Source organism: Epinephelus lanceolatus, chromosome 19 (genome assembly GCF_041903045.1).
Source record: "Epinephelus lanceolatus isolate andai-2023 chromosome 19, ASM4190304v1, whole genome shotgun sequence".
Classification (NCBI taxonomy): Eukaryota; Metazoa; Chordata; class Actinopteri; order Perciformes; family Serranidae; genus Epinephelus; species Epinephelus lanceolatus.
Window position 1 is genome coordinate 14,384,993 of NC_135752.1, and position 25,693 is coordinate 14,410,685.

General features: G+C 40.7%; 1 protein-coding gene across 1 annotated transcript; it reads right to left on the reverse strand.

Annotated features, from left to right (window-relative positions):
• Positions 1-25,269, reverse strand: csgalnact1a (chondroitin sulfate N-acetylgalactosaminyltransferase 1a). The gene is made up of 7 exons (XM_033646074.2): positions 24,276-25,269; positions 18,948-19,164; positions 16,830-16,931; positions 5,880-6,058; positions 4,373-4,467; positions 4,035-4,116; positions 1-1,675 (listed from the first exon to the last, which is right to left on the reverse strand). The coding sequence occupies exons 1-7, from the start codon at positions 25,090-25,092 to the stop codon at positions 1,380-1,382; spliced, it is 1,788 nt and encodes a 595-aa protein (XP_033501965.2). The 5' UTR covers positions 25,093-25,269; the 3' UTR covers positions 1-1,379.
• Positions 25,270-25,693: the final 424 nt, after the last annotated feature.

Here is a 25,693-nt window from a genome sequence, read left to right on the forward strand (position 1 = left end):
TCAATGCACAAATATGTTTTATTCAACTCATTTACATGAAGTGAAAAAATAACTTGAAATTTACATTTCAAAGTCATTCACTGTTTTTTTTTATTTTTACAAGGAATGTTTTGATGGCAAACAATAAAAACATGATTCAAAAAAGTGCCTCTCTTCACATCTTTGGTCGTCCACCAAAAGTACAGCTCGTTTTGATTGAAGTGCAGGAGCAGTATTTATGGGAGATTATATTAAAACTAATATAAAGTGACCATTGAGGCAGTTATATCTCTACACCTACAGCATCTCCAGTTTCTGCGACTGCTCAGCAATACATGTAATGTAAAATATTAGGTCAGTAAGTCTCATTCTGACTTGTTAAGTCATCGTCAGAGTCAGGACAGTGAACAGTATTATTGTCAATCAATAATCCTTTCCTTTATTCATCTATTATGTGTCAAATTTTGTGACGAACCCCCTCTACATTGTCTTTTATTATTTTAAACATTCAAAAATAAACTGACATATTTTGGGCATAAATACACAAATACACAAAGAAGGCTTTTCACTGACATTAGATACTGTCATTCATAGCGTGTTTTTCTTTGACTCACCTCCATTCATTACAGAGATGAATGACCCACACATAATACTGTCCCGGGTATAACCTCATACATGCTGGCATTTACGAAATAATAACAAACATAAATTAAAGGAATGAATAATTTATTTAAAAACATTTTTAAAAGGCCATTTCAGGCTTTAAACGAATCCTTCATTGTGTATGCACCAACATGTTGCTCACTTTCAGTCCACTAGGTGGCTCTGTTTCCCTACACATAAACACATGTATGTCCAATTTTCCCCGGCCATCCCAAAAAGACAGTGTTCAGGTTTAAGTCACAGAAGGCACACGGTTCAGAGACACTTTGTAGCTCAAACGTAAGTGCTGTTTTCTGTCCGAGTTGCCTTTCTGCAGTCACAGAGTTAAATACAAATGGACGCTAAATTTACAGATGGATGTTTCAGACCGGAGAGATGTTGATTAATGTCCAACTAAAGTCTGCTCCACTTGTGTCGATGAATTACTCAAGTCAGTTTTAATTCATCTTGATCTTGCGTTTCAGGGCAATGAAGTGCTGCGAGTCCTTGAAAAGTAAAACGTCTTCACATTTTTCATTAAACGAATAGTTCGCCTTTTTGGGAAGTACGCCTATTGCTGATCAGATTGATACCACTCTTAGGGATAAAAGTGGTTTGGGGTCAAACTCTCAGCAACAAAGTCAACAAAGTCTCCAAAAAAATGTTGAACTATTCCTTTAAAATCTGAAGTAGTTTATCATCTACACTGTTGTATCTGATTGCAGTCTTTGCAGTGACGATAATCCAACTGTAAGTCTTCATGTTTTCTTGGGGTTTGAGTTTTGCTGTTGTTTCTGTTTGCGGAGGTGAGCTTCGATCTCATGCCTGAAGAACAGCATCCCCAGCTGGCCGTGCGAGGCCTCGTTCATGGCCTTAGACTGCATGCACATGCGGTATTGGTCTGGAGGGAGCTCGTCAGCGCAGTGTTTCTCGTGCCACAGGTGGAACAAGCCTCGTGACGGTGCTCGTACCACTAGAAGGTTGCTATGCAGGTACTTCCTATACAGGTGGACATCTTCTCCGCCCCAGCCTTTGATGTCGATGTCGAAACCTCCTGGAGAAGAGAGACCAGGCAGAGAATCCACAGTAATATAAAACTTTATTAGACCATCAAAGGATGTGTTGTTATATAAAATGATGAACCTTTTGATATGCAAACATTTCTACAGTGTAATTTATGTGTTCGGTGCTGCGTTCACTGCCGCTAATTATGAATCCTGATTAGGGTTTACAGTATGTGATCATAATCAGTCTTCTCTGCACTCTGGTTTGTTGTTTCATGAGGGGGCGGAGAGGACATTCTGGACTGATGCTGCCAAACAGTCCTCGACCAGGCATGTTTAAACCTGCATCTTTAGACACCTGAACTACTCGTGTCTGCTTCTGCTCACACTTGGTGTCTCTCTGCAGTTTTATTTTGATTATTCTGTCTGTCTCTGTCTCCCTTTTCACACTCCTGCTCCAGGGCTAAACAGAGATAAGACAGGAATTTGAAACCAACAGATGAATTGTTCATTTGTTTATGCGCTCGTGGCCTAAATAACATATTGCATCATCATTTTTGAAGAACAGGAACGACACTTCCTAATTAGTTTGACCTTTTGAGGAAACATACCTGTTCCCTTTCTTGTCAAGAGTTAGAATATTGATATGTGTGTAAGGTAAATATGCAGGCTGTTCTCATGCATTGCCCATACATTTTCCTCTGAAAAGTAATGCACCAAAATTCGTACATATCCCACATAATGATGAGCCTGGAACTTGTGCATAACCCATGCATTTTGGAAGTCTGCGATCACAAGACCAATGTGCTGACAGGAATAAAGATGGAAGCTGTCCTGAATGGTCCAGTCAGGAGGCAGGTTGGGGTGGTGGACGGGTCACAAAAACACAGGACTTTCCCCTTGCCTAAACCTAACCGCTGCAACTTTATGTTAATTACGAAACTTCATGCTACGGACTAACATCCTTTGTGGTTCATTCGCAAGAAATCATACAAACCATTGTATGAGGACACATTAAATATGAGGCTGCAACCAGAAGCTGGTTAGCTTAGCTTAGCATGACGACTGGAAACATAGGGTAACAGCTAGCCTACATATTTACTGTACCAATGTCATGTGATCATATGAATTGAAAGTTAAAGTAATATTACATTACAGGGGCAACTGATGATTATTTTCATTGTCGATTAATCTGTCAATTGTCTTCTCGTAGAATTGATCAGTTGTTTGGATTATAAAATGTCAGAAAAAAGTTGTTTCCCAAAGTCCAAGATGACACCCTCAAATGTCTTGTTTTGTCTGCAACCTACAGAAATTCAGTTTACTATCACAGAGGACAACAGAAACCAGATAATATTAAAATTTATGAAGCTGGAATAATTTTTTTTTCCTTAAAATATTACATAAACTGAAATTATTAGTTAGTGGTTACAGGTCTAGTGTGTAGGATTTAGTAACACCTAGTGGCGAGGTTGCACACTGCAACCGACTGAAACTTCGTCCATATGCCAAGCGTGCAGGAGACCCACAGTGGTCGACCTGAAAACCTGAATGGCCCTATCAAAGCCAGTGTTTGGTTCTACTGTAAAAACAACATTGCGTACTTTGAGGAAGAGGACCTGTTCTGTATATAGATATAAACGGCTCATTGTAAGGTAACGGAAAAACAACAATTCCTAGTTTCAGTATAAATTAATGAAAACATAGTTATGAATATTACACACCATTTCTGCCAGTTTATTCCATTAAATCCTACACACTAGCTAACACTGATCAAATAATTGATTAATTGTTGCAGCTCTACATATACTACATACACACATATACATATTTACACATGTAAGTTCTTGCAAGTAACTCAGCAAGAAAGTAAACTCCACCTTTATATCAGATTCCTGTCCTTCTTGGAGCTTGTTTCACATTTCAGCGTGGTAAGTGAGAGCATTTGCATGCTTGTGTGTGTGTGTCTAGGCCCCAAACAATAAACCACTTTGAATTTCGCTGTAGCCTTTAAGTGATGTCACTTTGGAGGGAAACTAAATTGATGTAAATCTGTCTTGAGAGCCAATATTCCTCAACTAATACACAGATGGAGAGGACATGGGGGCTGTGAGATATGCTAATATATGCTTCTGCTGCTGCTCAGAGCTGTTTCATGCAGAGTAATATAATCAAATCTCCTCCCAGTTAAGAAAAGTAATGTAATATTGAACCATTTGTGTTCTGGCGTTTTTCATATCCATTAGGCTGCAGCACCATTAACATAGCATCTAGCCATCCAGGAAGCCCATTTTTACCCAGTGTTATGTAACGCCTCTGCACAGATAATCAACCCCCAAGAGCAACTGTTTATGAATTCCTGCATTGCTAAGATGTTTTGATGGGTGTAACTGCAGTGTAAATATTTACCTATGTTGATGAAGTCGGACCTGTATTGGCAGGTCATGCCGAAACCGAAATCTCTCCAGAACCCCGTGTCTTTCTTGATCACCTGCAGAGAAAAGAACTGCATGTCTCAGAGAGCTTACAAACAGAAACATATCAGCTCCACACACACGGGAGGCACATCAACGGGAGCGTGCTTCTGTGGATTTGTAGCAGATGGAGAGGTGAAATGTTTCTAAACCTGACAGCAATGTAGCACAGCACTGAATATGATTTTTCCACAAGTGGCTTACAGAGTGTTTGAAAAAGACAGAATAAAAGAAAAAGAGAGCAAGAGGGTAGATTTGATTGGTGTGTGTTACCAGCTGTTGCTCCACAGGTGGGATGTGTTCAGGACTTCCGTAGATCAGAGTGGGGTTGTACTGGCTGAACAACACCGGGTAGAATACCTTTTTGCCTGAAAGGGAGCGAGACAGCGAGACAATGTCAGACAACCAGGCAGTAATTTGATGGGAATGTGTGTGTTTGTAGGGCAAGCAATTAAAACATTTAACAGGTTTCATTTGATCATCTCTAATTACACTGGGACGTCAGAGACTAGTCATAACAATCTGACCACTTGGAATTATAATCAAGATATCTGCCACTGCATTCTGGCTTGTAAGAACAACTACTCAGGATTCATCCAAAGAGATTTCGACCAGACATAAACCTTTTAAGATAGCTGTAAAAGTTTAATTCAAGATATCTGTAATTACGTTGTATCTCTAATTACATTCTGATTACTAAGAATGAATCACTGAGTTGTACAGACAATCTAATTAGAGATATCTACAACAAGCAGGAGCTAAAGGAGCAGTGTGTAGGATATAGTGGCATCTAGCAGTGAGGATCGCAGAGTGCAACCAGCCAAAACTTCTCTTATGTGCCAAGCATGAATTCCAGGTTGGGACTCCTTTAGTGTTCATCGTTCAGGAAGTTTTTACCGGGAGATCATTATTATTATCTGCAGAGGTCTACTCCTCTCCAAAACAAACCACCAGGGTCAGGTGATTTAAACAGGCAAAAACACTCAATAAAGTAGCTTCACCTTAAAAATCAGTGTTTCTTCAATGTTCTTCAGCTTGTCGCAGATGGGCCACTAGCTCAGCACCTGCTACTGTGCACTCACCTTTTTTCTCATCAAGACTTTAAGGAGGTTTTAACCAGGAGCTGAGTTATCTGCAGAGGTCCCCTACTCTACATTTCCACCAGTAAAAACACTGAATAAAACAGTTTAATGTTAAAACAGAGGGGTGTGCTAACTACGGTGGCCAACGTCAAAATGCGAATGGCCCTATTTAGAGCCAGTGTTTGATTTGTCTGCCCTGAGCTACTGTAGAAACATGGCGGTGCAACATGGCTGACTCTGTGGATGAGGACCTGCTCCCTTTGTAGATATAAACAGCTCATTCTAAGGCAATGATTACACGATTATTCTTATTTTCAGGTGATTATACACCAAGGAAAACATATTTAATAGATTTCATTTCTGCCAGTAACCCTCCCAAAGTCCTACACACTGGACCTTTAAAACTACAATGAGGATAACTTGAATTTGAGTTATTTCTTATCACAGTTATATATATCTCTACGCCTTTGGACATCCTACAAAGGGAAAAAGTTTTCTTTGACTAAATTTTATCTATAATATATAATAATATATCTTCAAATGCATACTGACTAGTCAATATCATTATTCTAGATATCTCCAGACACATGCACTAGGATGCATTTGGAGATATGTTGATTTTAAGTTCTGACTCGTCATAAATACAAAGCAGAGATCTTTGATATTAATCATGTCAAAAGGTTAAAAACATGTCTTACCAGGCTGCGTGTTGAGTCGGCAGGTGTTGAGGAAGTCAGCGGTGAAGTAGATGTCCACGTCACAGAAGAAAAGCAGCACGTTGCCTCCCTTCCAGGCTCGGGCCCCGATGTCTAGACCCCGTCCCCGAGAAAACTCCTCATCCAGCTGCAGCAGAGTGTAGTTCTTAAAATTAACTTCCCTGCAGAGAGAAAAAGAGGGAGGTCGGACAAAGAACCACAAGTCAATTTTTGTGTAGAGGGCCCTCTCAATGAAAATATCAATACATGAAAATACATTTTTGCCAAGTTTATTCAAAATAAAATGAGCTTGTCCGAACTCTCCCTGCTGAAACTGTAAATGTGTCAGAACTGTAAAGAAAATATAAAACTGGAGGATGTGGAGGATAATAAAGATATTTTTACATACTATAAGACGGTTTTTCCCATTTCTGTTCCTGATTCTCATTTCTCATTTGATTTATGTGTTTTCAGTAACTTCATTGCCTGTCCTTTTTATGTAATCATTGCATTAATTAATTAGTTTGCTTGTATATCAAATTTAAATTAAAAAGCCTGATGTTTTCCTGTGCGTTCCATTGATTGCACTTTCATTTCCTGCAATGAATTTGGGTCAATTTATTACTGCAGTGTTTTTTACATTTAATTATTTAATTCAGTTTTAATTGATTTTATTTTCCTTTTTATTGTGCTGTGTTTCCCTTTTTTATTGTTTTATTGAGCTAGAGAGAATAATTGAAATGAAATCACTGAAAACAGGAGATGAATAAGAGAAACAGAGAGAGCAAAAGTAAGACATGGATTGATGATATATCCCTTGGTTGAAATATTTAAGAAACTTATATTTGAATGCAAATACACAACATGCAATCTCTCCAGTCTCCAAGCCCATTGAGTGCCCCAGCTGTGAAATCTTGTTGTGTCCAATCTGCAGCCAGTAAAATAATTCATTTGTTGATTAGTTTGTTTGGAAATATGCACCACTGAAGTACATTATAATGTAAACCGAATCAAGTAAACATTAATATAGCAGCAAACAACTATTTTCTATTTAAAGATACAGTGGAGTAATGGCATCTGTGTAGAGAATGAATTCATGCTCCCGCTCCGTGTGTTATAATCCGAGCTTCTCTGTCCAGTGTGGTGTTAGCCGGTCCGGCCGCTCGTGTGTGTTCGTGCATCTGAATCTCTGTGATTGTATCTTGCTGATTAGCTCATCGCTGCCGCTCTGCACTGCCCTCATACCGTGGTTACTTAGCATCATTGTGTGCATGTACTGCACACCCTTCAGTTTCCAAGGTAACATTGTTAGCACTGTTGCTGTTGTTAGTTGTGTTAAATGAGTTAGCACTGTTAGCTGCTAGTGGCCGACTCAAGCCACTTTCATGTTGAGAGCCATGTACAGACAATCTCAATCAGACCCTGCATCATAGACATGCTCTGAATGTCGCATACAGCTCCTTTAAGTTGGCGCCTGCATTTCTGTTTCAGAACATTAAGGCTCTGCCTTGTGCCAAACTACCTTTATTATTTCAGCTGATACTCTGGCTCAGATGGTGCCTACTCCTTAGTAAATTTGTGTTTAATCAAATGAACACAAGCCAACACAGCACGGCACCCATGGGACTGGATAGTTTTACAGAATATGAGTACTGGGTTGGTTTCTTGGACTCAGGGACAAAATATGATGAAGCTGCCATATGCACTAGATCTAATGAGTACTTAATGGCAACAGATTGTGAGCAACTGGAGGGCTAACAGGGGCCTACAGTACAATTTTGCCCCTGGCTTCCCTGGTGGATTAATTTGGCTCTGGTATTCCTTTGTTTTCTGCCTTTAGTATATTCAACCCCAATATTAATGACCTCACAAAGTTCACATCGGCTCAGCTCTTTGTTGACTGACTTCATTTTACTCCTGCGACATGTTTCAACTCCTGCTTTTTCCTCCTAAATGCTGATACAAACAAGCTTTAACTGGAGCCAAAAATTAATTGCACGAGACAACAAAGCTACCTCCATCATCAGCCTGAAGTTTTCTAAGGATGTGGTGAGAGTAAAGAGAAACAGCTGGATCCGGATGTGCACAGCTGTGCCTTTTTTCCTTTAACCATAACAATTCACACTGCTAGTGACTAATCCTTTACTCATGCGTGCACATACTCAGACGCACACTTTGTATCAACTTCAGATATAGAAGATAGTGAGGAAAAACTGGTTCACACATCTCTGTTCGAAGCAGAACAAACAGAATCCAACCTCCTTCGTCATTCATGTGATGTTGGGTGACATAACACGTGAGAGAACGCAGGTAGACATACACAGCTTTGTCAGAGGAAACTGGAATGACCAAAGAAAACATGGTCTGTTTGTTTTTGCCAGAAGCAGCTTGAATCATCATTCCCACATTTCCATCTGAGTGCTGTGTGTGTGTGAGTGTGGATGTCTGGGTGAATAGTGTGTATCAGCATATTTATTCATGTGTATGCCTTTGTCTCGCTCCTGTCCTTTCAGGCTCTCCCATAAATAAGGCATAATAAAAACCTTTTAATCCTGGTCAGAGCAGAGAGACATAAACCTGACGCCACTTTTGAGTGTCCTATTTGTTTGTGAGAATGACAACTTTAAGTAAAATATCAGGAGCAATGACAAGGAATGGACCTGTCTATATGTGTTTATGTGCTGTCAGTTAATACGTCTGCAGCCTATTCTCCACGTCTGTCTACAGTTTATGAAACCAAACAGAGTTGATCTGTTTCACAGTCTACACAGACTCCCAGGAGAGGCTGACCCACCCGCTGGCACTCGACTGTTCACAGATGGTAGAGATGGAGTACAATAGCTCTGTTTGTCTCAAACAACGTTGATGCAATAGCAGCTACATTCACATGTTGATTCAGTCTCAACTTCAACAGGGCGGGAAGCTCATTTGTCAAAGATGAAGAGAAAACTTTCAAGTGGAGCGTCTCAGTGACTGAAATATATTGCTTGTTTCCTTACACAAAACAAAAGTAACGAAATATAGATTTTATGTTGTTTTGTTTCAGCAATATTATGTCCTTTGTTTTCCAGGAATAGTTTGACAGTTTGGGGAGTGCTGGTATTCCTTTTTCTTTAGGAGTTAAATGGGAAGATTGATGCTCACTTCTGTGCTAAAAACAAAGCTACAGCTATGGGCGTATTGTGAGACAACAGGTCCCTGGGCACAGATATGCAAAAGGCCCAACCAACCCTCCAACACAGGAGCAAGGCACACAGACTGTGTGGTAATTTTAGCCCTTTTTTGTTGCTTTGCATGTCCTTGTAGTCCTGATGCATCTTTTGTGGTTTTATGTCTCTTTTGTAATTCTATGTGAAGTATTTTCAGTCTTATCGTGGTCGTTTTGTATCTCTTTGTGGTCATTCTAAGCCTCTTCCTTGTCAGTTGGTGTTATTTGAGTGACATTTTGTTGGTGAGGGCCGAAGGGGGGCCTTGACACTTTGGGCCCCTGGGCTTGTGTCTGGTAGACTTGCTCAGTAATCCATCCATGAAGACAGCTAGGCTGGCTCTATCCAAAGATAAAAAATCCATCCTCTAGCACCACCAAAGTGATTTTGTACATTTTTGGTTCATGTAGAAATTGGTTGTTTTTTGTACAAACATCACTAGCGTGGCTAAAAAGCTGCTAACCAGTGCCTCTAAAGCTCACACATCAATACATTATATCTTGTTTGTTGTACAACAACTATTTTTTTGTTTCACTGGGGGTTCTGTGCTGATCTCTGCATTCAAAAGGATATAACATATTAAATAGTGAGCTTTAGCTGTGCTGGTATGCAGATTTTATTACCTTTGCACATTGCCAGGCTAGCTGTTTTCCCCTGCTTTCAGTCCTCATGCAAAACTAAGCTAACCTGTGCTATGCTAAGCTAAGCTAAGCTAAGCAGCTGCTGGCTGAAGCTTCATTTACAGACATGACAGTGGTATCGATCCAGCAAGGAAGCGAATAAGTGTAGCTCCCTAAATGTCAAACTATTTCTTTAAAACAGATTTATGGTCCTCTTGGAGCCTTGTTTTACATTTTGGCACAACTCACTGAAAACATTTGCATGTTTGTGTCACTTTGAATTTCACTGTAACGTTAGCCTTTAGCCTAATTGATTTCACATCGGAGGGGAACTAAACTGATGTAAATCTGTGTTGAAAGCCAATATTCCTCACCAAATATAAAGACACGGAGGACATGGGGCTGTGAGATATGCTAATTTATGCTGCTGCTGATGATTACAGACAAGAAGTGCAGAGAAACAGTTAGCTTAACTCTATGCAAGGGTAAAACAAGTCTGCCAGCCAACTACAGTTGCTTTTGGACTTCGTTTTTTTAATGAATTAATTAAACAACATATTTAGTAATGCAAATTGTGGGTGGATTTTGTTACATCTGGATAGACTTGGGCTAGCTGATATTATCTAGGTATTATGTAGGACAAAGTGTCAGAGAGCCAAATGTCTTTTCACAGAGAGCCAAAGTAGATCTATCAATAAGCATAGTGTGTGTGTATATGTGTTCACAAGCTAACTGTTTAAATAATTCCCAGACTTTTGTGTGTCCACTTTCTGAGTCTCTAAAATGAAAGCCCAAAACTATGAACAAAGGCGCGACTGTTGTGTATCAAGTAAAAAAAGTCCACTAAAATGCTGCAACATCTTTGTTTTCTAAACTCCTTTTCACATTTGCTCTTTTTCTTCCCTCTTCCCCCCACAGGCATCAGCACCCTTATTCTGGCCTAAAATAGTCAATTTGTTTACTGTGGGCGTGGTGGCTGGTACCTAGAAGGGGCTAAATTGTTGAAATTGTGTCAGAGTGAGAAGCCTGTTAAGAGCTGTCATGTTGTTTCTCAGCAGCAGTCCTGATCCTGTTAGTTCGGCTCAGGACAGGAGGAGGAGACCAGATTTTCTTTTCTCTGAATCCGAGCCTCTGTGTAACTATTGCATGTATTTGCTTGTGAGTGGTTATAGCTTGAGGACTGACTGCAGACATGGTGCTTATTGAATTTGAAAAGTCTTGGCTGTAAGCCTCTATATGTGGCCATATTAGTTAGGTTTATTACAGTATTTGTCAGGGACAATATCCAACAACAGTAATCTCACATAAGGAGAAGAGTTGCTTTGTGGTAGATTTAGCTCCGAGCTAATTTCCATCTGTAGTCCCTTGATAGGCTGACACAAACACTAATACACCTAATGCAATTAATACATATAGGCTTCTTTTTACTTTTTTGTTTCACTACAAACACTAAACACAGTGGTTCCTGTGCATGAATATACAATTCTAATGCTACTGTGATGTCCATATCGACTAAACTACACTAAATGAAACTAAAGGAAAGAAACAATACGCAACAAAAAGAAATGAAACACATTTCTAAGACACCAGTGAAGAATTCTTGCTTTTTAGACATGTCAGTGGTATTGCTCTGGAGATGGCAATGTCAGTCCACCACTTTGGTCCAGGCAGAGATATCTCAACAACTTTTTAAGTTGTTGGCACACAATTTTGAGCAAATCTTCATGTTCCCAAGAGGGCAAATCACAATGACTTTGGGGATGATTTTGCCCCTAGCACCACCATGAGGTTAGCCTGTGGTTTTGAGTAAAATGTATCAACAACGGTGATTGGTGCATACATCCATGCTTTTCTCAGGATGAACTGTACTCACTTTGTGGATCTTTAACTTTTCATCTAGCACCATATTCTAGTCAAAATGTGTCCAAAACTTAACTTTATGACCACATACTTGAAAAACTTAGAACTTTTCCATCAGGCCTAGCTGTAATTTGAGTTTTGTGCTAGTTAGCAAATGTTAGCATGCTAATATAGCCTACTACATTAAGATAGGGAACATTCTTGTAGTCATCTTGGGTGTTGCTATGCATCTTTGGTATGGGGGAAAGATACCTCAAGTGTTGTTTGAAGCTGTGCTGCTCATCATACAAATATGTCATATAGTAATGTTATATTAGTGATACCTCTAGGATGTGTGTTTGGTCTTGGATTCTGGTGGTTGTTAAAGGCCCAGGCTTGCCCAGTTAAAGTCCTTTGCTTATACTCGTACTAATTAATCATTTTTACGCTAGCATGCAGGTAGTGGTATCATGTAGGACAACTCAAGACATAATTCAAAGCCGATCAGGGCAACTTTTCTGTCATATCTTGACTTAGATCACCAGAAAGGGCTTCAACGTGCTCAAACGCCATGTTAGCCTCAATATTTTTCAGTCAAAATGTAACCCAAGGTTGTGAATTTAACCAGAAAGGATGAAAAACTGAAGCTGACTCAAGATTTTGCATTGTACAGACCACAGATTAGATACCCCTTTTCCCCCAAACAAAGATGGTAGTGATCTTGTGACGTCTCGTTGACTCCATCTGTAATAGTAAATACTGCAACTGTTTGACAACGGCATGTCAGCATTGCCACTGAGTGTGCTAGCATGCAGCGTTAGCATTTAGCTCAAGACTTAACTTCCTCAAACAAAACTGCATTTCTTTTTAGTTGTCAGATTTTTAAAATATTGCATAGTAGTTACAAATGTTTAGTTTTATGCAAATGCAGTGTGCCGCCTTCAGTCAAGTCTTGTTGCCCCATAAATACATTTCAACTAAAGACAGTAAACTGCTTTCACATCGTCAACACCTCTCTGTGCTTTCCGATGTTCTTTGATGTTTTCTGTTGGTAGCTCTTTCCTACCTGGGATTTTTTTAATGCATGCAATACATTATAAAAAATAAATTTTCCCTGTTTGTCTGTCACCTGTCTGCTGTTTACAGAGCAGGGAGGCTGGTGTTTCCTCTCCGGGCTCTCGTGCAGAAGAAGAAGAAAAAAAAGCTTGTGCTTTACAGTGAACTGGGGAATCAGCAGTCTGTGCATGTAATGGAGGGGTAAGTGCAAGCTATAAAAAATGTAGACTTGTTGTGATCACTCTCAGGCTCTGCCCTCAGGCAAGACAGCTACACGAGTTATCAACGGAGAGTAATTTGCAGAATGGGTACTGGCGATCTGTAAAGAGTCTCTTTAAAATGAATATTGGACAGCTTTCAAAAATCCTCTGTGATTTGTTTATCATTTCATCCACTCATAATCTCTCAATCACCTTCTGCCTGACATTATCCTCTCACTTCCTCAGCTGTCAGAGGCTCTTCAGACAGTTGTCGACCTGTCTGTGAACTTAATGAAATGCCACAATAACATGAAAGGTTTTCGTGAGAGGCTGTCACAAGTTGAGGTAAAGGCTGTAGCTGAAGGAGTAACAGAATGATCTCATCCTTCGTTTCTTTGTCTGCCCAAAATTCTGATCCTTCTCTTTCATCTTAACGCACCACTTCCTTTGATATCCTTGTTGATGCTCTTCTTCCATTCTCAGAAAATCTGTCTTTTTTTTCCAACTTGCTCTCCAATCTTATCTTAACACCTCTCCTCCAACTTCCCTTCACACTGTTTTTCCCCTCAGCCATCGTCTCTACTCTGCCTCTGAAACACAGTACTTATTCATACCTATCGACCGGTATCTCTTTAAAACAGATCACTTATTCTTCTCCCTCCGTTACACACAATTTCTCTCCCTCTCCGGTATCTCTTTCCCCCTTTATCTCACGTTCTTCTCAATCATTATTCTTGAGCATGTAAGGCTCAGAAACTGACATTCCCCCCAATGGTTTGAGCCTGAGTTCAGGCTTTGAAGTATGGATGTGTAAGCGATATACTTGAAAGTTGAGCAGCTGATCCTATCTATTTTAAACGATATCCCCCATGTCTAGCAGAATGCTTGAAGAGTGAAGCTCTGATTTTCTGGAGCATTGCTTTTCTATCTCCCATATTCTGCTTTAGCTGTTTTGGCTTTTGTGCCTGTAGAACTGGTTTGGCCTTTGATATATACACCCAAATAATTAGCACCTGCAAATAAAAACCCACACATTTTTTTAACCCTCATTTTATCCTGGAAGAGGGGTTGATAGAGGTTACAAAGCTGGCTGCCATCCGGGACAGTTTAGATCTTGTTAGACTTGTTAGAATTTTCCCTCAGGTAGTTGACATTGGCTGGTGATAGTCGTATAAATGCTCTTTTGAAAGCATTTCCGCAGGGACGCTGTGCTACTAAAAAGCAGGAAGTGTGACTGCATGTGATAAAGAAAAAAAAAAAAAAGGACAAATAGCTAGAGGTTGTTTGGGGGCAGACGCAAATCAAACCAGTTTCTAGAGGTGAATTTAATTTGTAGGAAGGGCAGTGTAGAATCAGATCAGCCACTAATGATGCCATCACTGCTGGGAACAGATATTGACTTGTTTGTGTGTGTGTGTGTGTGTGTGTGTGTGTGTGTGTGTAGACCTTCAAAGTGAGGATGTTTAGGCCGATCCTCAACTCTTCTTTCATGGTTCGGTCTTGGTTTTTAGGGTTGAATTTGATATTAAGATTATTTAAGGTTTAGAATGTAAGAAGGATTTGTTAACATTTGCATGCATGTGTGCATTTATGCTGAGTAAATTAGTGTGACAGATTAGTTGGTCGATAACAGTCAACTGTGATAACTTATTAATTTATCAAGTAAAATCACCAAAAACTGGTTCAATACAACTTTGCAAATGCAAAGAATGGTTTGCGTTTGGTTGTGAATCCTAATCACGTTGGTGAGCCCCTGACTTTTCCTCTACAGCCACCATGAGGTTCACATTTTGAGTTTTAAGTGTAATTTCTTAACAACTTTCAGATGCACTGACATGAAATTTGGCATGGAAATTCATATTCCTTTAAGGAAATTTGATGATCCCCTTACCTTTCTTCTCATGCTATCATCAGGTCAAAATTTTAGTGTGTCCAGTACTTTGATTTATGACATTATACAACTAATGAGATTCCCATCAGCCTCAGCTGTACTTTGTGTTTAGTGCTATTTAGTGTTGGCATGCTAACACTCTAAACTAAAATGGTGAACATGGTAAACATTATACTTGCTAAATATCAGCATGTTCTATGACCATTGTGTGACATTAGCATTAGCTTAAAGCTAAGAGCAAGGTTATGCTGAAAAAAAAAACCTAGTTTGTTTGATGTGCTGTCTGATCACTTCTGACACCGCGCATTCACACCAGGATAGTCCAAGGGACTCGGTTCGATTGGGCGGGGAATGCCAAAAAATTTCACACCTTCATTTGGTTTGGTTCACTTTCACACTGCATTTTTTAAAACGGACCAAATCGCCTGCTCGTTTGGGGGCGATATTGCCCGAAACTACCACTGACCAGGAAGAAGAAAACCCGACTCATCGATTGGCCAGGACCGAAAACGGAAATCCATCCCCTTCAGCCAGCTTGGTCACCACAAAAACAATGGAGCAACATCAAATTTAGGCAGGCTTGGGGTAAGTGCCTGTACCTCCTCACACGTCTGCCCACGAGACATTTTCCAACTTTTTCCTTGCTCTAGATAGAGCCATTCACATTTTCAAGTCAGCTGCAGTAGTCAGCAGCCCCTCTGCAACGAATAGTGTCAGAAAAACACTGATTTTTGAATGTGAAAGTGCTTTATTCAGTGTTTTTACCACTTTAAAATCACTGCGTTTGTTTTGTTTTGTGTTTTGGAGAAAGAGAGCTCTGTGGATAACGCGGCGGTAAAAACCTCCTGAACAATGGACAGTCTTAACCTGGAGGAGTTTCAGCTGGTTGCAATCTGCAGTCCTCACCAATAGACGCCACTACATTCACCTAAATCTTACATACTGGACCTATATTTATTTTTTTTACATAACGCAGTAAAGAAAATAATCTTCAGTTGCAGCCCAATTGCACTTGCGCGCATGCATCTTCCTCTGTGAGCCTATATGCAGTCTGTGATTGTATCAGTGCCCATACTGTATATGTGTGTGTCTGCCTGGATAATGGTCTTCCAGTGATGATCATTTCAACCACAGTCTGAAAGCCAGATAAAAGAAAAGAAGGAGTACAGAGTTGATTACAGCCACCGATTCTCACCCAGATAAGCCGCTGCATAACTGATGAATGCATTGTTCGGCTGTGAGAAGAATACAAAAAGCCTAAAAGGGTTTAAGGCAGAACTGCAGCCAGGACAGTGTACTTTATCCAACAGTGACTGTACATCCACCTTCTCCTGCTCCAACTGTTTCTCATTCAGTGTGCTTCTCTCACAAACCTTCTCAATCACTCTTTTAAGATTTCTTCCACACTAAAATCAATACGGTTTGTTGTATGTTTCTATGTGCTTCTTTTCTGAGTTTGCCTTCTTTTTCACTTCAACAATATTTGACACTGCATTTTTTTTCCTTTACAGCCCCCCCCCACAGCGACAGCAGCAGGCAGAGACACTGAGGGACAAAGAGAGACGCTGTGTGATACTAGAGATAGTCCGACTGTATCAAGGCCGCACAAAAACCTTCAGGCCTGGAAAATCGACAAGCATCACCATAGCAACCCCCTCGGGGAATCTGAGGCTCAATCCACAGTGGATCTGACTTCTAAACAGCCAGCAGCGATCATCTCCAGAGGTGTGGGTGTCGAGGGGTCCGTGTGAGAGGTTTAACATGAGTCAGGGATGATCACAGGCATGTTGTAATTTATCTGTGTTGGCTGGTGGCTCTCAGCTCCTCAGCGTGGGTGGCGCGCTGCTCCATTATTCATCAGACAGATGACTGGCTGTGGCAGGACGCCGAGCCAGGAGGTGTGTGTGTGTGTGTGTGTGTGTGTGTGTGTGTGTTTTGTGTGTGTCATGAAAGAGACCGACAGATTAGAAAATGTGAAGAGGTTTCTGATGTATGAGTGGGAAAAAATGTTTTTACAGCGTCTGCTTCTGAGAGCGGGAGCATGACTGCAGCATTGTTCATTTCATTACATAAATTGCCTTCCGTATTCTGTGTTTGGCCTCTAATTCAAAGATCTGATCTTGGCTGTGCTTCCAACCCACCTGGATGTGTTCTCCAGAGTGCTGCGGACTTCGCTCATCTGCTCTTTCCCAAAATACACCACTGTCAGATGGACCCGGCCGTCCTGACGCACACAGACTTCCCTGTACATACGCACAAAGACACACAGGAAGGGACATTATGGATGAAAGCGTACTCAAGCGGAGCAGGAAGGAAGATTACATGAGAGGTTTTCAAAAGAAGGCCTTGGTTTAGAGATTTTATTTCTCAAGTGTGAAATGATTAGTCTGACAACAACTCAGATAAAAGATCATTTAAATCATTCATCAAGAGAAAATAACAAGCATTTGCTGGTTTCAGATCTCAAATGTGATGATTTACTGCTCTTCTCTGCAAATTTGATCTCTTTGGGTTAGCTGGACAAAACAACGCTCTTATTTCACCATTTCCTGACATTTAAAGACTAAAGGATTAATTAATTAATCAAAAAAAAAAATTTACAGACAATTTAATTGCTAATGAAGATAATCTTCATTCTCAGCTATAAAACTCACTCTCCTCATTCTGACACCACGTTCAAACACAGGGGGGAGATTGTACGTGAGTAAAAGAGAGACCAGGTGGTAGATGCCTGCAGGCACTTTGATGGAGAAATGTCAAATATATCACACACATGCTGAAGATAATTCACCTCGTCTCCCACCGCACACACACACACACACACATGCACACACACACACACACACACACACACACACACACACACACACAGTTGTCAGAGTTTTCCCCAGAAGCTTATGGGGAGAAATGTCTCACAAAACACCACTAGACAAACACAAAATGCTTAAAGATGACTAATTACACGCAGAGGATACTGAGTAGTCATAAATAAAATGATTTTACTGTCATTGTGGATTCTGTTGTATTAAAGGCTTTCTCTAAATGCTGGCATTATTAGAAGTAAATGTTTTTTTTTTCTGGGATCTGATGAGGCATTCTTCATTTTGTCGCTGGGACCACAAAGTAGAAAAAACCCAGAATTATTTCATTATGCAGTGAGAGCAGTATTTTCTTTATAAACGCGAGTGCCCATCTGCAAATGTTTGCAGCTTGTTTGTGCGAATTCCCATTTTATCTCTATATTCTGCACTTGGGAAATATATCACAGCGCATCATAAATGCTGTTATTTTCCAGTCTAACTGTGAATAAAGAATATTTGATAAATGCACAGTTACTCACTGTTATCACCTCCTGTACACACACACGCACAATTTCTCCTGGTGCACCTTTAATATGGATGAGGGTAAAGTGTTTGCTCAGCGACTCGCCGAGTCTTTCAAGTAAGTACACTTCTTGCCATGCTGTATATCAACTGCTGCTGGTCTGCCCAGGGGGGCATTTTAATGGGCCGCAACACTGCTACTAAGCAGGATTTACCATGTAAAAAGAGCTGTGATAAGCAGCAGCAGCTGCCCAATAAATCACAGACATTAAGGAGGATGTTTCCTCAACTGATGGTGACGGACTGCGGAGCTCAGACAAGCCCGCTTTGCTTTTTTTCTTTATCAATAATCCTGCGTGGTTTTATCACGTACACATACTAGCCTGGATCTATTTGTGTTATAATGTGGTGTATTTGAGATGCTTATTAGCTCTGTGCATTAAAATTTTATATGTATGAAATTACATTTCCTGTGGTCATGTGGTAACTGATAAAAACTGGGCTGGCATCTGTGAGGCCATCTTTATTCATGCTCTTGTGTGAATCATTTAAACCTCTTAGATTTATTTACATTCTGATGATGCCTACCAGCACCAAAATAAATTAACTGATAACGCTACACGTGCAGTTTCAAAAATATTAATTACATGTTCCTTAAAAAAAAAAGAGAGGAAAAAATAGCCTCTGATGTTAATTTTCTTTCCTCTAATCTCGCCTGCTTCTTGTCACTGTCTGCCTGATCCCCAATTAAAATGTAAAATTGGAATTGAAACTGGGTTTGAATAACACAGTATCACATTTTCCTGAATTAGTTACGTGTGACACAACACACCGTCTTGAATAATTCATTGTGGTGCCTCTGTTTATGTCACATTGTGTGTGGAAACAGGATAAAGAATTCGAAAATTGAGAAAAGGTTTAATTACTGAGTCTCACCTGAAGTTGTGCATGAAGTGTTTGAACTTGTCTGTGCGTTTGGACAGTGGGACGATGATGTTGATGGGGACGCTGGCCGTGTCCACCCTCTCATTTTTCACCTTCATCAGCGGTCCAAAGGGACGAAAGAGGACCAGGCGTCTGAATTCATTACTTGACTCCCCTCTTAAGGTCAGCTCGTACAGCGTACCTTTGTCCTTCTCCGTACGGGTGATACCTGATGGGTGAGACACAGAGACATGAACTCATGACCAAGCAAACTTAGATGCAGTGCCTGTGACTGTGCATGTTTTTACTGCGACTATCAGTGGCTGTATTCATGTACAACACACTTTAAGTAATAAAGGTGCTAACTAGAACCACAGGGTTCTTTGGCTTGTCCTCATAGGAGAACACTTTTAAGTTTGTGGTAGAACCTTTTATAAAGGTTCCAACTGGAGTTCAGAGGGTTTTACCTAGACCCTAACATAAAGGGTTGCAACCTAGAATTACAAGTTGACCGATTTATCGTTTTGGCCGATTAATCTGCACCAATATGACGTTTTACAAACTATCTTTACTGGCGGACATTGCCTCCAGTAGGGGATGATGACTGTGCAGCCTCCACCAGTAACGAAGGGCCGTACATCACCTACCAGAGCTGGAGGGAAGGGTTGTGTTAGAATGAGCAAAAAGGAGCTTGAAGAGTGGGCACAGCTCCAGAGAAAGCTGGTTCTGTCTGCAGTGAGAGTGTCTAAGTGTTCTGGTCTTCATTTTAATATGTAGTCACAAAAATTTTGTCTCGATCGCAATAGCTGGTCCAGTGCGAACTGGAACGCGAATGGGTGGAACCATTGTAATGTAGGATGTGTAATTAATGGAAGGAGCTGCAAGATGCACAATGGAAGAAAACAGTAGTAGAAAAAGTTCATATTACATTATTTAACTGCAAACTTCTGTTCACTTATTACAGGTATTTGATTTTACCCAAACAACAAGCATCGACCAACCATTAATGAGACAATTTCTCACTTAGCTTCTCCTTTGTTGCCTTCTCCATCATCTCTTTCCCACCTGTAGAACATGACACGCCAACTGATGTCATCACAGAAGACTCTTCAGGTCAAGAAAAACCTGCTATTTTTGGTTTCGGCTGAAAACCAGCTTTTCTGGTTCTGAATCATTACTTTTGGTCGAAATGCTATGAACAGTTCAAGCACAGGAACCGGAAAGGAAGCAGTTCCATGTTGGTGGAAAAGGAGTCTGAGGGTTCTATCTGGGGCTGCTCCACTTTCTAAGGGTGCCAATAATAACCAATAAAGGGGGTTCCACCAATAACCCTTCTATATTGCAAGGGTTTCATCTAGAACCCACTGAGGAGGTTATGCCATATACTCTTTTATAGTCCAAGGGTTACATCTAGAGCTCTGAGTACCTTTTTTTATTCCAGTAATCAACAGGTTAGCCTGGGGCCAAGGAAACCACATCCAGCAACCTTGAGCCTCATGAGGCTTTTAAAGGGCCAGGGTTGATGTGGTTCAGTGCAACACACAACACTCATGGTTCACAATCACGTTTTAGGGGACAGAAATTTTTTGAAATTACTACCACTACAGCCTTTACGGTATCAGTGGTGCAGTGGATCTCAACTCTACCAGAATGCTGACTTAACATAATGTCTGTTCAATACAGGTAGGCAATATTATTATTAAATGATGGTAAAGATATCAACTGAGGCAGAACACAAGTAAAATGAATTGACTAAGGGAATACACCTACATTTTAAATTACCATTTAAAACATGGATAAACATTTGAGGGTGAGGATCTTTTAACACATGTGCTTTCAATTATCCTTGAAAAACTCTTCTGTCATAAAAGGGTTCTTTGCATGAAAAGGACCCTTTAGGGAACTCGTCGTCTCAAAAAGAACCCTTGAAAAAACCTCTCTCTTTAAAAAAAGGGTTTGTCAGAGGCAAATGGTCTGGGGTAGAACCTCCGCCCTTCAGGAGAAATCCTTTTAAAACCCTTATTTCTAAGATATATTCAGTATATACGCATGTTTAGAAGAATTTGCTTATTGGCTTTCTTGCCAAAAGTTAGATGGATGGTGTCAATCTTCTCATCTCACTCCTGGAAAGAAAGTGTATTTCACAAAATGCTGAACTACTCCTTTAAATCTTGCAGTTGTGAATAAACAGCTACTATAAACTGAACTTTTAGTGCCTTTGGGAAAATAATATGATGTATTAAGTTACATATTAACACATTACCTCACAAACATGTATGAATAGAGCATAAATGCAGGATAAAGTGTACATGTAAGCCAGTGCATAAACAATCTGAGTGTATATTTGTTGTCCACAGTGAGGGTTAATGTCAGATTTTAGTTTCTGTACATGTAGCTTCTCTGTGTGTTTCTTTGTCGCAGTGATTTTGTTTTTCTTGTTTTCTCCAGGGTGCAGCTTTTGTTTAAATCCCCTGAGGATTTCTGTGTTTCTAAAAGCCACAGATCATGTTTTTCCCTGTTAGTATTTTAAACATCTAATCTTAAAAAATTCTGCAAAATAAACAACTTTTTTTTGGGGAACATCATTTTTAGCATCAGCTTGTGACAGACTAATACTGTGTGTATATTTGGGGACAGAAAGAGGGCATATGAGGCCACAGGAGACACTGTCCATGCACTCTGCTGCTGCTGGGCAAACAGCCATTACTGTACATAATACACATGTAACACACACACACATGCACTGACAGAGAGAGGCTATTCTGGTCATCCAGACCAATTTTCTTGTTGTAGGACTTACGTCAGCTTGTTCCTCCAGAGAGAAGTTGTTTTTCAATTACTCTGCTATTACAAGGATTATTACTTGCAAATGGACCTACTGAGGTCTGTGGGGGTGGAAAGAAAATGGGAAATGGCGTACAGAAAGTAAGAAGTAAGACCAGAGGGAAGAGAGAGGGAGAAAGAGGAAGAAAACACAGCACTGGAAATAGACATCAGAGAGAGCTTGGATGATAAAAAAAAAAGAGCAGAGAGATAGAAATAAATAAGAAAGTGAAGAACAAGTCAGAAAAAGACGATGGAGAACAGAAAGATGTCTGTGAGGAACCATTTATAGTCTGATAGCGGCTTGAATTAAGGCCTTCCTGTTAAGTTGGCCAGCTTCCTATGAGGACACGATAAGCTTTCATTTAGTAAATAGGCTGAACAATTTAGACTAAATGCTTCCACTTCCTGTCTCTGCCCCTCTGTCTAAATGTACTGTTCTGTCCCTTTTTAAGGACAGAGCTCAGTAGCTGGGCAAGTTCATTTTGCATACCTCTTCTATTTGTGTGCAGTTTCAGCTCACTAGCTTGCCAATGCAGCCCTGAAAGCTCCCTGAAGATGCTTTTGTCAGTCTGGCCATCCAGACTGCCTTTCACTTGTCTGGCTGGCAGCTTGGATAAATTGCTGCTTGTTCAAGATTTGCTCAAAATCGATGTCCGAGTCCATTAAAGGGCATTAAGTGCAAAAAAATATAAGCAGAAGGGAGTCGCTATTTCATTAAAAGCTAGCTGCACTCTCCTGCTGTCTCGCTGAGGAATTGTGGAGGCTGTTTACACACAGATACGCACAAATGTATGCACATCTATTAAAATCACTGTTGCATAAACACGCACTTAGATTAAGAAGGGCCACACACGAGCTCCATATATACGCCAGTGACCTATGGCTCATTTCTTACCAGCCAGGTGCCCCTATTGCTCACTTTAAAAACCTCCACCTACTCACACACTGAACGTGGTGACCTTCACAGAACACACATACACACACACTAAAATACAGCGTTTGAAGAGATGCTCCACTGTGAATGAGCAGCATCTGAGTTCATTTCCTGTGGTTGTGATCAGAGCTGAGCAGAACAAATTAGGAGGATATCCTGGCTGTACTTGTACACAAACACACACACATATTTCTGACCTTCCAGGGATTCACACAAAAAAAAAAGAGAGATCAAAGTGACTCGGGGCTGAAAGAAGAAAGCACAGTGTAGTGTTTGGATGTAGAAAAAAAAAGTGCAACCTTGTCTGCAGGAAATTACGTTTATATGGTACTAATTTGTTTTCCCAGTTATGTTGTGGTGACAAATATTACGTTATTGTCTACAAGGCAGACACAGAGTGAGGCTGCCATAAACACACACATCCTTATTTTACAAAATGTACTCTGAATGGCTGAGGCATCTTGTGATGGTTAAGATTATGGAGAAATCGTGGTTTCACTTAAATGTTAATAAACACATGCCTCATGCTTCAAGTTACTGTGGACTTTCTTCTGTATTTAAGGAATACGTCACCCACCAAATGATCATTTGTGTATCAGTTACTCACTCCGTGTTACTTTGAATTTGTGAAGAAAACTTTGTTTTTCTCCCATACCTCCTTGGTGAACGAAAAATCCAAAAACTGAGAAAATTCTTGATGAATTGGGGTAAAGGGGGTCCATGTTTAAATCAATACATCCATTTACAAACTCTCACACAACTCGTGCAGTATAATCCAAGTCTCATTTATTCAGTCGTATGCTCAGTACTTCCCAAACATATGCATTTTCGATTTAACCTTACTATTCAAAACACTTATGAGTAGCATGCCTGGGCAAGCATGGCACTGTTTATACTGAAGTTTTTTAAATCTAAGGTTTTAGTGAAAATGCACCTGTTTGAGAAATACTGAGCATACAACTGGATAAATGAGACTTGGATTATACTGCACGAGTTGTGTGAGAGTTTATAAACAGATGTTTTGTGTAGTTTTGCTGCTGTGAACCGTGGTTCCCTTTTACTCCAATTCATCAAGAATTTTCTTAGTTTTTGGATTCTTTATTTGCCATGGAGGCATGTGAGAAAAACAAAGTTTCCTTCACAAATTCAACATAATATGGGGTGAGTAACTGATATACAAATGGTCTTTTAGGGGTTGAAGTTTTCGTTTAACGTTAGGAGTGATCGTGGATCATGTCTCTTGCTTCAAGTTATTGAGGATTTATTTTTCCTGCATTAAACCAGGCCACGATCTCTCTTTCTAACCTTAACAAACATAACCATAAAAAACTTTAATAATGCTGCAGTGAGCTACTATTGTATTGCAAGATCAGATACTTGGGTGGCAAAAAATGAAACACATTGTCAGTAAAAATTGAACTGATCAATGTTTTAAGACTTTTTTTTTTTTGAGGCATGGTGTATAATTTAACATCCCCTCATTATGTTAACAGAAAATGTAATTCAGGCAGAATTGCATTTCATAGTTGTATATAAACATAATTTTCTGGAGAAAGGGTTGATATTTGATATATTCTCACCTTCTATGAAGTCAGATGGTGTGTACACTTTGCTTGTTTGAGTGTTTTCCACTGCACTCCTGCTGTCTTGCTGGGATGATGGCGTGTTGAGGCTGTGCAGGGCCATCTCCAGCACCTCCCCCAGTGCCTCTCTCTTGTCCTTCCTCACAGGCTTCTCCTCGGGATGACGAGTCAGCCCCATCTCCAGTTGGTACACCCTCTGCAGGGTGAAACTCTCAAAGGGCACCACTGCGTACTCGCTGGGCAGCCTGGTGCCTGCAGTCACCTCGGCCTTTGACAGCTGGCTCCGCAGAAACTCCTGGAGGTCCGCCTGCTGGCTCTTGGCTCCCTGAGCCTCCCCGAGACCATTTCCCTGTGACCCAGCCCCAGCTTCCTGTCCCTCAGCTGGTCCCCCAGCAGCTCTCTTCAGGCTCTCCTGCACTCCTTTCAGCTGCTGGCTACGCTCCTGCAAAGCCTCCTTGAGCTGAGCTATCTGCTTCTTCAAGGAGGAGATGTGGAGGCGATGCTGCTCCTCGCGCTCTTGAAGGAGCACCTGATAAGATTGACCACCTGGGGGTCCACCGCTCTGAGCAGCCCCAATTCGAGCTCCTCCTGTCCCACCTACTCCTGCTCCAATCCCCGGCCCTGTGCCCCCCAGGCTGGGGTGGTTGGGTCCAGCGTGGGGGAGAGCATGGCTCAGCGGAGGGTCATCAGAGTGTGGCGGACTGCAGGTCATCACATAGAGGAGCGACAGGGAGCAGCACAGGAGCACCAGCACACCTCCAACACGGGAGACCCAAGCTAGCAGTCCACGTCGCAACATCGCTGCATGTAGCATCAAAGCTCACTCCTCTGATTTAGACATCTACTCACACACACAGAAATATCATGTAACCTCACACACTCCAGCCTCGATGATAAGAGTCCATTTGTGATTGTGTTCCATCACCCAGTGAGGAGGCGGGCTACTTATCAGTATGAGGTCACTTCATCTGAATTAGGTCATCGCCTCTCCACTGCCTGAGACTGTAACTTGTTTTGTCATTGGCAAAGTGAATGTATGAGAAAAAACATCTCCCTTTCTGTTTGTCCAATTAGCTCCATGGTCAGCAACACTGTTACATCATCTATCGCTCATATGTGACTCATCACTTCGCTGACTCCCACAGTCAGTCCATAATGTCCTCTTCACATTAGCCACAATGAAGCAGAGTGACGGGTGGAGCAAAAATGCTACATTTCATGAGAAAACAAATCCTCCATAGTGAGCGATGGTTTACTCATGTTGTTTTCCTAGCAGAGAAAACAGAAAGAAGAGAGACAGAGAGGTTTGACATCAGAGAGACAGCTAATGTTAACATCTTGACCTCCATTACAACAGCATTACTGTGTCATTTAAAAATCAGAAATGTGCCAGGCCACTTTGACGTGTTAGTTTA

Excerpts from the sequence above, each read along its gene's own strand:
- csgalnact1a (XM_033646074.2), bottom strand. The coding sequence starts at position 25,092 with ATGCTACATGCAGCGATGTTGCGACGTGGACTGCTAGCTTGGGTCTCC. Across the intron at positions 4,117-4,372 it reads CACCTGTGGAGCAACAGCTG|GTGATCAAGAAAGACACGGG; the intron begins GTAACACACACC and ends TTTTCTCTGCAG. Across the intron at positions 1,676-4,034 it reads GTCCGACTTCATCAACATAG|GAGGTTTCGACATCGACATC; the intron begins GTAAATATTTAC and ends TCTCTTCTCCAG.